Source organism: Meriones unguiculatus, chromosome 10 (assembly GCF_030254825.1).
Source record: "Meriones unguiculatus strain TT.TT164.6M chromosome 10, Bangor_MerUng_6.1, whole genome shotgun sequence".
Taxonomy (NCBI): Eukaryota; Metazoa; Chordata; class Mammalia; order Rodentia; family Muridae; genus Meriones; species Meriones unguiculatus.
Window position 1 is genome coordinate 20,780,070 of NC_083358.1, and position 16,053 is coordinate 20,796,122.

The 16,053-nt window shown below is 49.7% G+C and overlaps 1 protein-coding gene across 1 annotated transcript; it reads right to left on the reverse strand.

The window, feature by feature from the left end:
- Window positions 1-346: 346 nt before the first annotated feature.
- On the reverse strand, window positions 347-15,920 carry Vps4a (vacuolar protein sorting 4 homolog A). The gene is made up of 11 exons (XM_021632657.2): window positions 15,698-15,920; window positions 8,880-8,991; window positions 8,645-8,792; window positions 7,672-7,733; window positions 7,452-7,571; window positions 5,550-5,706; window positions 4,457-4,605; window positions 4,098-4,179; window positions 3,653-3,872; window positions 1,541-1,681; window positions 347-1,049 (listed from the first exon to the last, which is right to left on the reverse strand). Exons 1-11 carry the CDS (start codon window positions 15,716-15,718, stop codon window positions 948-950), a joined length of 1,314 nt encoding a protein of 437 aa, XP_021488332.1. The 5' UTR covers window positions 15,719-15,920; the 3' UTR covers window positions 347-947.
- Between the last annotated feature and the right edge of the window lie 133 nt (window positions 15,921-16,053).

Below are 16,053 nucleotides of genomic sequence, written 5' to 3' on the forward strand. Positions count from 1 at the left end.
CGGGCAGCATCTGCCAGTATCTGCCAGTAGCAGTTACTGGGTTGTCTCATGGCAGCACAGACCTATTGTCAACACTCGCTCCTATAATCCCAGCACTTGGGAGCTGGAAGAGGAGGATCAGGAGATCAGGATCATCCAGCCTGGGTACTGGAAACCCTGTCTCAAAACAACAAAAAAGACTGAAAAACTACAGCTGCACTTCTGAGCCTTAGGCCATGCAGGCCTTGTCACCTGACTGGAGAGCACTTCTCCTTCCTGCGCTGTTAAGAAAGGCAGAGAGGGTCTTAACAGAAGTAAGCTTGACTCTGAAGAACCCCATACTAGAATCAAAGAAGACTCCAGCAACTCAAGAAGGGAAAAGGGTTTATTAGACATCTCCAGGACAGGACCAGCAGAGGCTGGGCTCAGTTCTCAGTGGAGGCAGCCTGACTGCCTGACTGCCGTCTCCTGGTGGAAACAGCTTGTGCTCACTTGCCGAAGCCGTGAGCTCCTGCAAGGAAGACCTGAAGCTCCAGGTGCAAACTGAGAGGGTGGGATGGCTTTTCCTACTTTCCCACAGTCAGCTTACAAGTAGCCAAAGTTCAGAGGAAAGGAGTGGGAACAGGGGCCTGGTGGCTCCCACTCCTTAACTCTTTCCAGGTGATATTTTTATTTATAAACACAGAAATCAAAGCAGCATTAATTTAGGGGAACAAAAGTTAAAAAAAAACATGAGGGCAAGGATTGTGAGCATCCGGGAATGAAGTGTGCAGAGCCAGTGTCCCAGCGTCCTACGGGGTGCAGTGTCTACGGCTGTGGAGGCCCTTCCTTCATCCCCCGGTCGGCAGCCAGGCGGCAGAGGGGTTACTGTTGACTCCAGGACTTCAGGCTCTGCCCCGGCCACTGCTGTAGAAAGTCCCATGAATTTGCTCCAGTCAAACTCCCAATTTCATTATCAACATGAAGCTTTAACTCTCCTGTCCAAAGTCCTCAGAGAATTTCTTTACTTTCAGGAGGTCGTCTGCATTCACTGTTGGCCGGGTAGTAGCCAAAGACCGGAGCATGTCTGACTGCAAAGACACAAGCATGCAGCTGAAAGGCTGACTCCTCAGCACCTCCCCTTCTGTCGTGCTGTCTAGATTGACAGGAGGTTTGCCTCTGAGGTCACCCCCAGTGCAGACTGCATATCCTGTCCATCTGATTTCCACTACTCAACCCTGTAACTGTCATCCCATCCCATTAGCAGCTTCTGTTACTGTATTCGCCCACCGTGCAGACAGCTGCCAGGAGAGAACAGATACCACAGTCAGGTAGCAGCCATGTGAAAGATTTCCACTGGTTCTTTCTGGACCAGAAAGCCAGCCCTTGGACTGATAGCATCTGGGCTTTCCTTTTCCCCTTAAAGGCCCCCTAGTGTCTCAGCGAGAACCTCAGCTACCAAAACCCCAAAGGCAACTCTCCGGGAGGAGTGTGAGCCAGACAATAGGAAAACACTCATTTTATTCTTAGACTCAGATCCCCAGTTTTCTGGACTTTGTTTCTCTCCCAGTGGGTCACTTACCATGCAAACCACAGGCTCTAAGAGTTTATCACCAGGGACATCCATCCAAGTCATCTCTATGGCCCCTGGATCCCCTGGAGAGCATGGGGTCAGAAGATCATCGATCATGACACTAGGGTTGGTGCGGGAAGGGCCACAAACCTGAAACCAAGCAGAGGCCGTGAGGCTGCTGTCGCTGTCCTTGGTGGTCATGTACATCAGGGCCCAAGATGGCCTGAAGGGGATATTAGGGTTTTTAGGTCAAAGTTGGAGGAGGGAAAAGCTCCTTTAAAACAGTTTAAGGGCCTGAAAGATGGCTCAGTGTGTAAAGGCACTTGCCATGCAGCCCTGACAACCTGAGTTTCATCTGTGGAACCCATGTAAAAGAAGAGAACCAACATAACATAGTTGTCCATAGACCTCCAAAACACACCTCGGCACCTGTGCATACTGTATCACACAAACACCCTGTAGTATTTAAAACAAAGTCAAACAAGAACCCTCCTGTGGGGAACACCTGTGATCCCAGCACTCCAGAAGTACAGGCAGGATATTCGTCGAGTTCAAGGTCATCAACTATAGGGTGAATATGAGGCTGGCCTGAACTAATCGAAACTGTCTCAGAAGACAGGTCTTCATGGGCAGGTAAAGGCGCCTGTAACCAAGCCTGATGACCCGAGTTGGATCTCCCAGATCCACACGGTGGATGGAGAGAACCAACTCCTTTGCTCTCTATGTGCACACTTGTGAGCACACACAACAGAGCAACCAGGAAACACAAGCTGAGAGGTCCGAGAGGGCTGATGTGGTTTCAGAAGTGCGTGCACCACATCCACTGTAGCCACAAATGTCTCAGCTTCCCCAGGAACGCCACCGAGATCCATCCCATAACTGTAGGTGCAGCAAACGCGCTCCTCTCACCTAAGTCTCCTGCGATGGGGAAACGCCCCATGCACACCAAGTCACCAAGAATTGGCTCAGGTCACTACAGTGTGGCTTGGCTTTTAACTGAGCAACCTGCTCAAACCTCCAAACTTCTGGGACTCCTGCTGTCTCCACCTTGCTCTGATGGCCTCTCACTGTTAAAGAAGTGTTGGCTGTTGGTCTGGTGCTGTGCACCCATGCCGATTTCTGTGCCCTGACATCTGGTTGGAAGGAGGCATTGTCATGAACTCTGAACAATGTTGTGAAATTTGCTCCCTAATTACCTCTGGTTAAGACAGAAAAAAAAAAAAAAAAAAAGCTGGAGAGGGAGGTGGAGCTTCTGTTCCCAGGCTTGGGGTTTCAGGTAGGGATCACAATGTTGGAGAGAAAGGAGGTGGCCTTATGGAGCAGGTGCAGGACCAATGTTGGCAAGTAACTTGGAGTATGTGGCTGGGAAGTAGCCAGACTAGCTTAGAAAACTAGTATAAAAGAATAGAAAAGCCTTCTGACAGGCTGGAGAGATGGCTCAGTAGTTAAGGGCACTGACTGCTCTTCCAGGATCCAGGTTCAAATCCCAGCACCCACATGGCAGCTAACAACTGTCTGTAATCACAGACTGACACCCTCACAAAGATATACATGCAGGCAAACCACCAATACACATGAAACAAACGAGCCCTCCAAATTTATGAATTTTCTACACTAAAGAGGAATCAGTATTTCTCTAGCTGGTTGTTTCTATTCCTGCCTTCACCATGCCCAGGACAGTGCTGGCACACAACAGGGTCCAGAGCAGACACTCAGCAGAGATGCTCCTGAGGCAAGTCCTCCTCCTTGCACTTGCTGCGTCTGGCATGTTGCAAGCATTTGGCTTGTGTGCACCTGCCCTCCAGCATGGTGCTGGCTGCCTATGCTCTGTTTCCCACAGCCGAGGAACATTATTCTCCAGCAGTAACTGCAGGTGGGATGTGAGGCACAGCTCCAGGCCTCGAGCAAAAGGGTACTTAATACCCGCCCTTGGTTCTCCACAGTGTCCTTTGAGTATCCAGGGAGCTTATGAAGAAAACAGAGGCTACCCCCTTCTGGACTGCTGACACTGCCTAAGCCACCGCTGCCACTCACTGAGACAGGGTTTCTCTGGGTACCACCCTCGATTGGCTGTCCACACTGGTCTCCATCCACCTGTCTCTGCCTCCTAGTGTCGCTCACCTTCTTGAAGTGTGTTGCTGACTGTACTTTTCTGACTGGCTGCATGAGGGAGTCCCGCACAATGATGCTGATGTCTGCGCCTGAGTAGCCTTCTGTCTTCCTGGCCAGCTCGTGGATATTAGCATCCGTGAGGTTGTGTGGTGTGCTCCCCAGATGTAACCGAAACATCTGGGCACGGGCTGCTTCCTCTGGCAATGGGATATAAATTCGCTTTTCAAACCTGGAGAGATGCACAGTATGAAATGAGAGCTGATCACAGAATGGGAGGGGGAGGAAAAAGACAGCATGCATATTGAAATGAGAGTGATTCAGGCCCAGTACCCAGATTTACAAAGGGCTCTGCTTGACATGCAGACTTGGAGGATTCCAGAGAAATGGGGACCAATGGCTAGTCACAGACTAAGCATTGCTAGACAAAGACACCAGGCTCCTACGAGAGACTCACCTCCTCCTAATAGCCGAATCCAACACCCAGGGGATGTTTGTGGCACCAAGAACAAGAGTCCCATCATTGTTACTCCCTACTCCTGTGGAGAATAGAAGACAAATGACTCATGGTCCTGTAGAAGCCAGGACCATGGGAAACTAAACCATGTCTTGGGGCTTCTCTGAATGGAGACCTAAAGCACCACCTTTTCTGGGAGGGATGGAGAGGTGACATGGCAGAGGCCTCAGAACGGCCTCTTTGATGCAAGCCTATCAGAAGCGCCCCTCCTCCACCTAGCCCAGTGTGGCTACATAATGGAGTCGTGGGTCGGCTTTGGGTGGGAGACAGCCAAGGAATGGCAAGGCACCAGCACACACCCTGCATCTGGACCAAGAACTCCGTTTTGATCCTTCGGGCAGCTTCGCTCTCATTTTCATTCCGTGACCCGCAGAGGGAATCCACCTCGTCAATGAAGATGATGGAAGGCTTGTGCTGCCTGGCCAGCTCAAACAGGTTCTTGACTAGCCTGGGAGAGTGAGAAAGGGGTCAAAACCTGGACACTCCTCCCAGACATGCTCACCCTGAAACCCAGCTGCTGATGCCTCTCCCATAGAGAGGCTGAAAAAAAAAAAAAGCACAAACAGTAGTGAATCAAGAACTTGACTGTGGCCTCAGCTCAGACCCTGGGAGGGTTGCCCGTTCATAGCTCTGGACTTGAGAAGAACCTTTTCCTTCTCTCTCAGCCTCAGTTGCACATCAAAGAACAGGGGAATAAGCCAAACCCGTAAAATGCCCCCAAAGAGGATACACAACTGACTACAGGCTTGGTGGCGCAGGTCTGTAACCCCAACACTTAAGAGGTAGTGATAGGAGCATCAGAAGTTTAAGGCCAGCCTCTGCTACAGATGGAGTTTGTGACCAGCCTGGGGTATCTCAAGTTCTGTCTCAGAAAACCAAAAAGAAAAAAAGATACATACTTACAATTGATTCAGTTTCCTCTCTTTTTCTTTTACTACATTGTTCTGCCTGCATTTATGTCTGTATGAGGGTGTCAGATCCCATGGAACTGGAATTACAGACAGTTGTGAGCTGCCAAGTGGGTGCTGGGAATTGAACCCGGGTCCTTTGGAAGAGCAGTCAGTGCTCTTAACTGCTGAGCCATCTCTCCAGCCCCTTTCCCTTTCCTTTTTATTTGTTTTGAGACAAGGTCTTATGACACAGAGCAGGCTGACCTTGAACTTGTGATCCTTCTGCTTCTGTATCCTGAGTGCTGGGATTACAGGGGTACCACATCTTTTGCAAATCCCTGACATCTGTGTATCAGGATGTCGTCTCTAAAAGTAAGCACTTGTTCTGATTATCCTTGATTATCCAACAGAGGCTTCTCTTGGAAGTGGTTTCCAAGGGGCCAGGAAGCTGGCCTACCAGAAGTTGCCAGGGCTGCCAAAGCACAGCTGAAGGCTGACTTACTTCTCGCTCTCCCCCAACCACTTAGACATCAGATCCGAGGAGGACACAGAGAAGAAGGTGGAGTTGTTGGCTTCTGTTGCCACGGCTTTGGCCAGGTAGGACTTGCCTGTGCCTGGGGGCCCAAAGAGCAGGATGCCTCGCCAAGGGGTGCGCTTGCCTGGAATGAAGAACAGACAGACTCAGCTGCTTCCTGACTGGAAAAAAGGAGCAAAGAAAAGTTGAGAAGCTGAAGGCAGGGCTGGAGAAGCCAACTCAGGAAGCAGACGGCTTACCCAACCAGCATGAGGACTGAAGTACAGCTCCCAGCACCCAGAAAACACCAGGCAAGAGTGGTGGCCTGCCTGTAACCCCAGCGTGTGGAGAGCAGAGCTAGGGATCCCTACAGTAAGCTGGCTAGACTAGCTGAATCATCAAGTTTTGGGTTCAAGTAAAGGCCGTAAAGGCCTTCCCCATAGATAGACAGACAGATGAGCAACTGAGGAAGACACCTAGTATCATCCTTTGACCTCTATACACATACATGCATCCCCACACATAGGAACACATACATGAACATACCATTCACAATCAATCAGTCTATCAGTCAACCAAGTAAGTTGTGGGGGTTGGAGAGATGGCTCTGTGGTTAATAGCAGTAGATGCTCTTCCAGAGGACCTGGGCTTGATCCCAGTACCCACAAGGCAGGTCACAACTGTAACTTGTTCCAGGGGACCCAACACCCTCTTTTGGTGTTCAAGGGAACTGCTCAAATATGGTCACAGACTTATATGCAGGCAAAATACCAATATACATAACATACAAGTCTCAAAACAAAGTTATAAAATTTATACAAAATATAAAGTGGAAGGCCTTTAGTCACTGTCAATACAGAAAAAAAAAAGGTCTATAAAAACAATGACTTTAGAAGTAAAAAGAACCCAACACCTGGTGGGAGCTCAGACCTCATCTTGTTAGTGACCCTGATGTCCTTAGCAAGAGAACTGGCCCACACTGGTTCCTGACCCTGCCTGCTCACTGAGATGGTCTTTTTTTTTCCCCTGGGTGGCGGGTCAGGGTTTCTCTGTGTAGCTTTGGCTGTCCTAGAATTCTCTTTGTAGATCAGGCTGGCTTCAAACTTATAGAGATCCACCTGCCAAATGCTGGGATTAAAGCCTGGCTGAGACAGTCTATTCAAAGTTCAAGTCTCCTGTATCTCAGGCTGGCCTAGAACTCACCATGCAGCCAAGAATGGGCCCCCAGTGCTGAGATCATTGGCGTATACCACCACATCCAATTTACATGGTGCTGAGGACCGAACCCAGGGCTTCACACATGTCACAAAAACTACACAGCTCACAAAAAATTCTGGCTGGGCTGTGGTACTGCAGGCCTTTAATCCCAGCACTCAGGGACATAGAGGCAGGTGGATCTCCATGAGTTCAAGGACAGCCTGGTCTACAAAGCGAGACAGAGAAACCCTGTCTTGAAAAACCAAAACTACACAAACAAAAAGTAAATTTAAAAAATAAAATGTTTTTTTGATGCTAGCAGAAGCCAGGGAGTTAGGGTGAGGACCCATGGGATGGTTGCCTAGGTCCAAGTTCCATCCCCAGCAAAAGTGGGGGTGGGGTAGAACAAATCACCTGGTAGATGGCTGTGGTGAGCAGGACAAACATACTATGCAGCAAGGCCAGAAATACTCCCTGACCTCTGCTGAGGACATGAGGCTACCTACCAACTGCTCTAGGACACTTAGGGTGGAACCCCAAGCTAGACTCCTCAGTTTTATACCTGGGCTAGTGACTACATTCTTTTTTATTTTTATTTTCTTGTTTTTTCAAGACAAGGTTTTTCTGTGTAGCCCTGGCTGTTGCAGAGCTTGAGTGCTGGAACTAAAGGTGTACACCATGCTACGTTCTTACCTGTGAATAAGTGTGGGAATTTAATTGGCAAAATCACAGCTTCTTTGAGAGCCTCCTTCGCCCCCTCCAGTCCAGCCACATCATTCCACCGGATGTTGGGTTTCTCCATCACAACAGCACCTGCAAGGAGGAGGATCCCAGACTGGCCCATGAGCACAGGTGGACCCAGAAAGGGACCCATGCCACACCCCTCCTATTGCCATAGCCTCAGGCCTCTTACCCATCAATTGTTCTTGTAATTTCTTTTTCTCTGGATTATCCCCTTCACTGTCACTGTCACTACTAAGAGAGCAAACAGAAGATCAAGTTGGCTCTCCACTCTGGGGGGGAGGAAGCTCTGAGTGAGGCTAGCTCCACTAGCATGAACACCCATGCACGTGCGTGTGCACTTGTTCGTGTTCCTGGCTCAGCCCTGGTGAGGGACAGAGCAGAGATCTCCAAATGTGAGTGCCACACTTCGTCAGGAAACACTCATAACACATCATTGATTCTTCATTAAAGGGATATGGAGAGTTGCAGCTGCCTTTTCCTATGGCCTGATGAGGGAAATATGCTTTGGCTGAACTTACAGAACACCACGTCAAGCCAGTGTAATCATCAGAGACTTTTCAGACAACAGACAACACATAGTCACAACTCCAGAGGATTCAAAGGCAGAGAAGACATTAAGTTAAATTAAATTTAAATTAGTAAGTTTAAAACTACACAGTACACTGAGGCCGTGTCTCAAAAGAAAAACAAAGTCCTTCAAAGGGAATGTACTCTCATGCCAACAGCCAGATACTGCCCCGACACCACTTCTTTTCAGTCTCAAACCCTCCTGCTTGCCTGTCTCCTGTCCCTTCCTCCATCTGTCTTTCACACTAGGAAACCAGACACTGGATTGCTTAATGAGAGCAGCTGTTGGTGTCTTTGTCATGAGTAGATGGACATCCCATACACAGGGTGCAACAGAAGTCCAAGGCAGCATTGTCATCACGAATGAGAGCAAGCTGGCTGTGGTGGTACATGCTTTTAATCCCAGCACTCTTGAGGCAGAGACAGAGGCAGATCTTTGTATAGAGTGAGTCCAGGACAGCCAGGGTTGCTACACAGAGAAACCCTGCCTCAAAAAAAAAAAAAAAAAAAAGAATGACAGCAACAGATGAAATAGGTGCATGCACCTGGGGACATGTGCACCCCAGCCCACTCACCCCTTGCCTTCACTCTGATTCTCTTTGACTGGCTTCTTGCCATGTTTCTCTTTGTTTCGTAAGTAATCCTTCAGCTTCTCCGCTCGGTCTAGGTACTGCATGCACTTTGCTCGAATGCTCTCCTTGGCCTTGTCACTGTGTGCTTCATCTGCAAAAGGACAGTGGCCTCCCTGAGCTCCATGTGCCTGTCCTCCTCCCAGGGGACTACAGCTAGGTGACCCTGAGAATGACTCACATTTGATGGCGTGGAGAAAATACTCCACAGCATGCTGGTAGAGCCGGAGTGCTTCCTCGTAGTTCTTGGCTTTGTCCTCTTCAGTGGCTTTCGTCACCAGATCGATGGCTTTCTGGAAAGGAAAGGCATATAGCTCAGTGCTCCCCATGGGATCTAGAGAGCCTCTGGAGTCACAGCAGCAGGATGAGATGAGATGAGAGTGCCAGGTCTGTAGATTTATAGGTTGCAGGCCATTATGTTGCCCTACTTTCCTGCCACCAACTAGAAGGGCTTGAAAAGACAGCTGGCCTTCCCAGGGAGCTTAGCAGTCAGAAGCCTCCCCTTCCTCCATCCTGTTCTAGAGCTTGGCTAATGGGAACTGCCTAATGTCTAGGGCTGGGGCTCCAAAGGCAGGCCCAAGGAACAAGTTCACATTCTACTCCTATGCCCCAAAGGAAAGATGGACTCACTGTTATAGCTCAGCAAAGCTAGGAACCACACTTGGCCCAGGCTCCAAAAAAAGATTTAGCCAGTTAAAGAAAGCCTTTCACGGACCTGGTAGTTTCAATCCAACAGAAAGATTTAGAGACATCTCTAGCCCTCTCTACCGCCCAGGTCACTCTAGGCACAGAAGAGTTTTCCTGAACCCCCTAAAGCTGACACTTGAGGGAGTCGGCTCAGCCATATTACAAACCAGAACTCCAGGAACAAAAGTGCCAAAAGAGGGGACTGCCTGCTGGCTCTCTAAGAACTCTGTGAGTGATGCCTTTGGGAGTCTCAAAAGCTCTGCAGACCCATGCTCCCAGCTGAACGGGAGGCCCTATACAGCCAGCTTCCAAAACTGCAGCTTCCTCAATCCACAAAGCCTGGCCAGAATTTTCCTCCATCTGGTGTAGCACTGGCTGCCTGGCAGGCAGATCCCACTGCAGACCCCGCTCTAGCCACAGCGAACAACAACCTCCTGACCGGCTCTTGGCAGGGCTGGGGCATTTGTTTAGCCATCCTCATCTGTAAGAAAGGCACACAGACAGCTCTGTAAGACTGCCAGGCTGGGGTGAGGAGACAGGCAAAGTGAGAGTGTAGATGACTGCCATGCTCCAGTCCTGCTGCCTAACACACCATGGCCAGCTGACCCATCTTGCAGAAGAACATACTCGACTCCCCCGACAGTTCTTTATAGACCGTGGAGACAGTACCTGGTCCTGTAGCTTCTTTTCTACAACCAACACCCTCAGTTCTTTGGACTTTCTACTCTCAATGACTTGCTTGGGTCTGGCCCCTCTCTTTAAATATATATATATATATATATATATATATATATATATATATATATATAATTTCATGTGCACTGGTGTTTTGCCTGCATGTTTGTCTATGAGGACCTGGAACTTCCTGAAACTGGAGTTACAGACAGTTGTGAACTATATGTGGGTGCTGGGAACTGAACTCAGGTCCTCTGAAAGGGAAGCCAGTGTTCGTAACCACTGAGCCATCTTTCTAGCCCCGGGTCTGCCCTTTTAAATGGGGAATAGAGGGAAGGGTCAGGGCTGCTGAGGTGACTCCATGGGTAAAATCACTGGCTGTGCAAACCTGGAGCCCCAAGTTTGATTCCTAGAACCCACAGAGGAAGAAGACCTAACTCCTGAGGAGACCCTACACTCAACTGCTCCTGAAAGTTGTCCTGACATCCACACAGACAAATAAATAATGTAGAAAAGTAAAATAAAAAATAAGGCAGAAAAGACTACTCAGCAGTCATAACATAAGCATTTGTTGCTCTTGCAGAGAACTCTGGTTTGAGTCCTAGCACCTAGGTGGCAACTCACAATTGCTTCCAGTTCTAGGGGATCAGATGCCTCTACCGGCCTCCCCGACACTTGGCACATAAATAGTATGGACATACATGCAGGCAAAACGCCCGTAACAAAGTAAATAAGAGTCTGGAGTGATGACTCAGGATTCCAAGGTACTTGCTGCTCCTTTTGGCTTTGAGAAGGGGTAGCTCCGATTGGCCTGGAACTCTGCATGTAAACAAGGCTGGCCTCTACCTCCAGAGAGGTGTTCAGATAAAGGCATATGTGTAGAGGAATTTTAATTTAGAATATGGCTGCTCTGGAAAGAGATCACATCCAAAGACCTTCTAGGTCTGTGTAATCCAGCTGGAATACAAATATGCCTTTAATCCAGGAGACAGGCCAGCAGATCTGAGTTCAAGGCCAGCCTGGCATAGAGCAAGTATCAGGTAAAAAAATGCTTAGATCCAGGCTTGGTGGTATGTGCCTTTAAGCCCAAACAATGAAGGTAAAGTTAGTTTGTAAAAGAAAGCACCCATGTTTGAAAGTGTCTAATTGAGTGACAGAAAAAGTGATGAATGAGAGAAAGATATGACAGAACAGAATACACCCAACTCTCAGGAGAAGAGAGAGGAAAGGGAAGCTACTTAAGGGGCAATAGAGAGGAGGCAGTTTTACTGGGAAAGTTTTACAGAGATGTTGAATGAGAGAACAAGCTAGACAAAGATGAAGACTTAAATGACCCAGAGAATGAGAAGGGGCCAGAAGATTAGAGCAGATTTCTGGAGTTAGTTTGAGGCCAACCAGAACAATTCAAAGGCTGAGAAAGAAGCCAGATTGTGTAAGTCAGCTGGGAGAAGAGTTTGAGCCAGAACAGCTGAGCTGAACCAGCCAGCCCAGAGCTCAGAAAGAACAAGAAAGGGTGAGCTTATTAAGCAGTAAGTCTCAGAGGCTGAAAACATTCTAGGCCTACGTTAGATTGTACGAAGGATAGAAGCGTCCAGGACTAGGCCTCAGTTAGCAAATAAGCCTCCAAGACAACAGTTGAAACCGGTGCCACCACGCATGGCTGCACTTGCTGCTCTTGCATAGGACTGGGTTTGATTCTCAGCAGCCACGTGATGCCTCAAATGTCTGTAACTCCAGTTCTAGGGGATCTGACATCTCCTTCTGGACTCTGAGGGCACCATGTAAGCAAAAAGGTGCATATATACAGGCAGGCAAAACACATGCATAAAAATAAAAAAATAAACAGGAGGCTCAGAACAATGCCCGAGGTTCCCCTGTCCCCGCAGAGCAAAGGAGGCCTGTCTCATCTCTGCTAAACACTATTAGGGCACTGACTAGTACATTACATTTTCTGGCAACCAGTGCTGTCTTGCACTTGCAGGAGGTCTTAGTTTCAAAGGAAAGAGACAGCTTTGCATAACAGGAGAGTCAGGTGACAAATTAGACTGCCAGCCCTGCCACATCGCTGTGACACCACGGCAAAGGGCTGAGAAGGAAGAAAAGGAGTAACAAAGGTGTGCTAGCAGGGGCCTGGCAGCCCTTCTCTGTAGAAGCCCCTTCAGCAACCGTCTGCTTCTGTGAGCCACATAATCTCTGCAGCACAAAAGCAGCCACTGACAACATATAAAGGAATGAGCTGGGATGTCATCCAATAAAACTTTATTTTTAGGCACCAAAATCTGAATTTCAAATTAGGTCATGAAAGCCTGAAAGCCCCCACCCCAAATCATTTAAACAAAGTTTTCTGATTTGGGTTTTTGTTTTTGTTTGTTTGAGACAGTTTTTCTGTGTAGCCTTGGCTGTCCTGGACTCTCTGTAGACCAGGCTGGCCGTGATCTGCCTCTGCCTGCCAGAGTGCTGGGATTATAGGCTCGCACCATAGCGCCCTGCTTTCGTTTAAACAATGTAAACAACTGTGGCATTAGGTTAAACCAACCAAGTCAGTCACAGAGAACCACACGTGGTATAATTCTATTTAAAGAAAATTTCAACTGGGTGACAGTGGTGCACACCTTTAATGCCAGCATTTGGGAAGCAGAGGCAGGCAGGCAGATCTCTGAGTTCAAGGCCAGTCTGGCATACAAACTGAGTTCCTGGACAGCTGGGACTACACAAAGAAACCTGTCTCAAAAACAAGACAAAACCCCAAACCAAACCAAGCCAACCTACAAACAAAATTCCTGAGCCAGCAAGATGGCCTCAGCAGTTAAAGGTGTTTGCCTGGTTTCAGGACAAACACCAATCAATCTGGAGCTAGGTGTGGCGGCATACAATTTTAAGCCCAGCTCTGGGAAGGCAGAGACGCATAGATATTTGTGAGTGTGAGTCCGAGGACAGCCTGATCTACATAGCAAGTTCCATCCAGTGCAACAGACTGGGATACTGTCTCAAATAAAACAGAAACCAAGCTGAAGCAGAGCGATGGTGGTGCAAGCCTTTAATCCCAGCACTCTGGAAGCAGAGGCAGGTGGATCAGAGGAGGCCAGCCTGAGTTCCAGGGCTGAGGAGATGGCTCAGAGCTTAAAAGCACCGGCTATTCTTCCAAAGGTCCTGAGTTCAATTCCCAACAACCACATGGTGGCTCACAACCATCTATAATGAGATCTCAATCTCATGCTCTCTTCTGGCGTGCAGGTGTATATGCAAACAAAATAATGTATAAATAATAAATAACACTTAAAAAAAAAAAATGAAGAGCTCCAGGATAGCCAGGATTACACAGAGAAACCCTGTCTTGAAATACAAAACAAAACAAAAAAACCAAAACACCACGCTGAAACTGAGCTGCTGACTAGCTTTCATGGTGCTAGTCTCTGGGGGAGAAAAGACATCAATAGTATCTCTGAAGTCAGCCACGCGTGCTACAATATTGACCTGCCAGGCAAGCTGTGCTCATTGGCGTCATAGTGGCACTCAACTATATTTGTAGTTGTATAGGAAAGAGTTCTGACCTGATACTGTAAACCTGCTCAGAAGCCCATGGTTTAGGGGTCACAGGCCCTAGGGAAGAACCTACTACTGGTGTCTTGTTAAATGACATGTTGCCGAGCTGCCTTCTAAATATTTCTGCTTATGTCCACAGATATAACCTAGGCCAGAGAAGCATCCCTTTCTTCTCAGCGGTTAGCGATAAATGCAGACTCCTAACTGAAAACAAGGGTCTCTTGAGGGCTCAGCCCAGGCGGGACATCTATGTCAACCCTTGTCCCCAAGGAGCAAGGAAAATCGGAAGAAGGGATGTAGAGGAGAGCTGTGAAATGCTGTCTTTGGGTTAACACAGCCACTGCAGCTATGCTTACCGGCACAAGATAAACTCACCGAGACCAATCAGCACTTAAGAAGCAGTAAGCAGAGGCACACGCCTGTAATCCCAGCACTTAAGGAGGCCAAGGCAGGTGGATCACTGTGAGTTTGAGGCCAGCCTGGTCTACAAAGTGAGTCCATGACAGCCAAGACTACACAGAGAAACCCTGTCTTGAAAAACCAACCAACCAACCAAGCAAACAAACAAAAAAGCCAGACTTGGTGGGTTATTAATAAAGAAAGGAGAGGAGAGACCACAGAAGGGTAGGGGACTTGTTGGCAGCTCCTGAGGGGAATGGGGAAGGAGCTGGGGGCTCCTGGTGGGATTTGAAAGTGCACAGTACCAAGATGCATAGCTTACATGTATAAAATGTCAAAGAATAAAGGAAATACTGGGGGGGGGGGATCTGCTTGCGACCCAAGCCTGACAACCTGAGTTCAACAACCAGGAGATAACCGATTCTTGAAAGTTATGCTCTGAAGGGAGCCACACAGGCAGTGGAATGGCACACCCATACACACAGACACACCATACATAGTCATACATACATACATAATAACATATAAAGAAAGTGTGTCTGGAGTAGGCAACTCCACAGACAGAGCGTGCTACACGGGACAGCAGGGGCGAGGAACCCTGGTTAGAGGCATATTGTTTCTTTGACAACGACACAAACTTCTAAAAGCACTGAATGGTAGCCAGAATGGGCGAATGGTGTATCGCGAGTGCCCTATCCTCATAAAACTGTTTCAAAATAGCCAGGAAAAAAAAAATAGCCTTGGTTCACAGGCAGTGTAATGCTGACATCAGCAGGTGGGACCCGGCTGAAGTTCGCCTAACCCTTAGCTACAAACAGATCAGTGTCTGCCATTAGATGGTGGGTTCTGGTTCTGGGTTCCATCTAACTCCAAACCTATCTTTCCACTTAGAGCAGGCAATCCCCCGCGTCCCCCCACTTCCACCCACACCAGGCATGTGCATGCACTCACGCTCTGATGCTTTGGCTAAAGTCCCTTCCTTCATGAAATCTTACCTGGTTCCAACCAAGCGCTGACTTTATTTGCAAAGGCTTACCGAGCACACGATATGCGGAACCTATGCTTTCCCTGAATTATTCAGTCTTGGGCCTTCTGACAACCACCCTACCAGGGCACTGCCCATTTTACTGGTGAGGAAATCCAACATTCCCAGGTCCAAATCCTAGACACGCTAGTGAGTGGCAGGGCTGGGATTAAAACCCAAGCTTGAGGCCCGAACATGTTTACAATTTCTGACAGCTCTAGAACGAGCCCTTCCTTCAGCCGGGCGGCGCCACCCCAGCATCACCCTGCACGATCTAGGGAATGAATGAAGGGTGGCTGGCCGAGAAATCGGGGGCTCGTTGCCAGAAGGCCGGGGGGCTGCCCGGGCGCGTGGCAGGAGCGAGTGACCGCCGCTCGGGGAGCGACCAGCGGAACCCGGGCGCGCTCAGGGGGAGGCGGCGCCGCTGCAAGGCGGCAGTTCAACCCCGGCTGCGAGGAGTGATCTCGGGCCCGACCGGTTCGGCCTGTGCCGGGGCCGCGTAGAGACATCCCTCGGGCTCAGGGCGCGGAGAGGCTGCACCACGGGTGGGCCCAGGCGGCCCCACCGGGACCGACAGGCCGGGCTCCGAGGAGGCCACTCACTGCCCGCCCGCCCCGCGGCCCGCAGGCCCTGCCGCCTTCGGCCGCCGCGGGCGCGCCGCACCCGAGTACCTGGAGGGTTGACGTTGTCATTTCATCTCCTGGGTCTGCCCCACACCCCGCGGCGCTGCTGGCGGCCTCGCTCCGGCCCGGGGGAGCCGAGGTGGTGGGTGCAGCGCTGGAAGCCCAGCGGGTCGGTTCTCGGCGCGGGCAGGGCTGCCCCTAGCAGTCGGAGCCTAGTCCGAGGGTGAACGAGGAGCGCGGCCCAGAGCGGCCCAGCCCGAGCCGCGCGGCTGCCCCCAAGAGGCCATGGCCCGCAACTGCAGGCATCTCTCTCTCGAGAGGGGCGGGGCCAGTCGGGGGCGGGGCCTGTCGGGGTCCCGGTGCCAGCCCTAGGGAGATCTGGGTGACGGGCGGGCCCGGCGAGG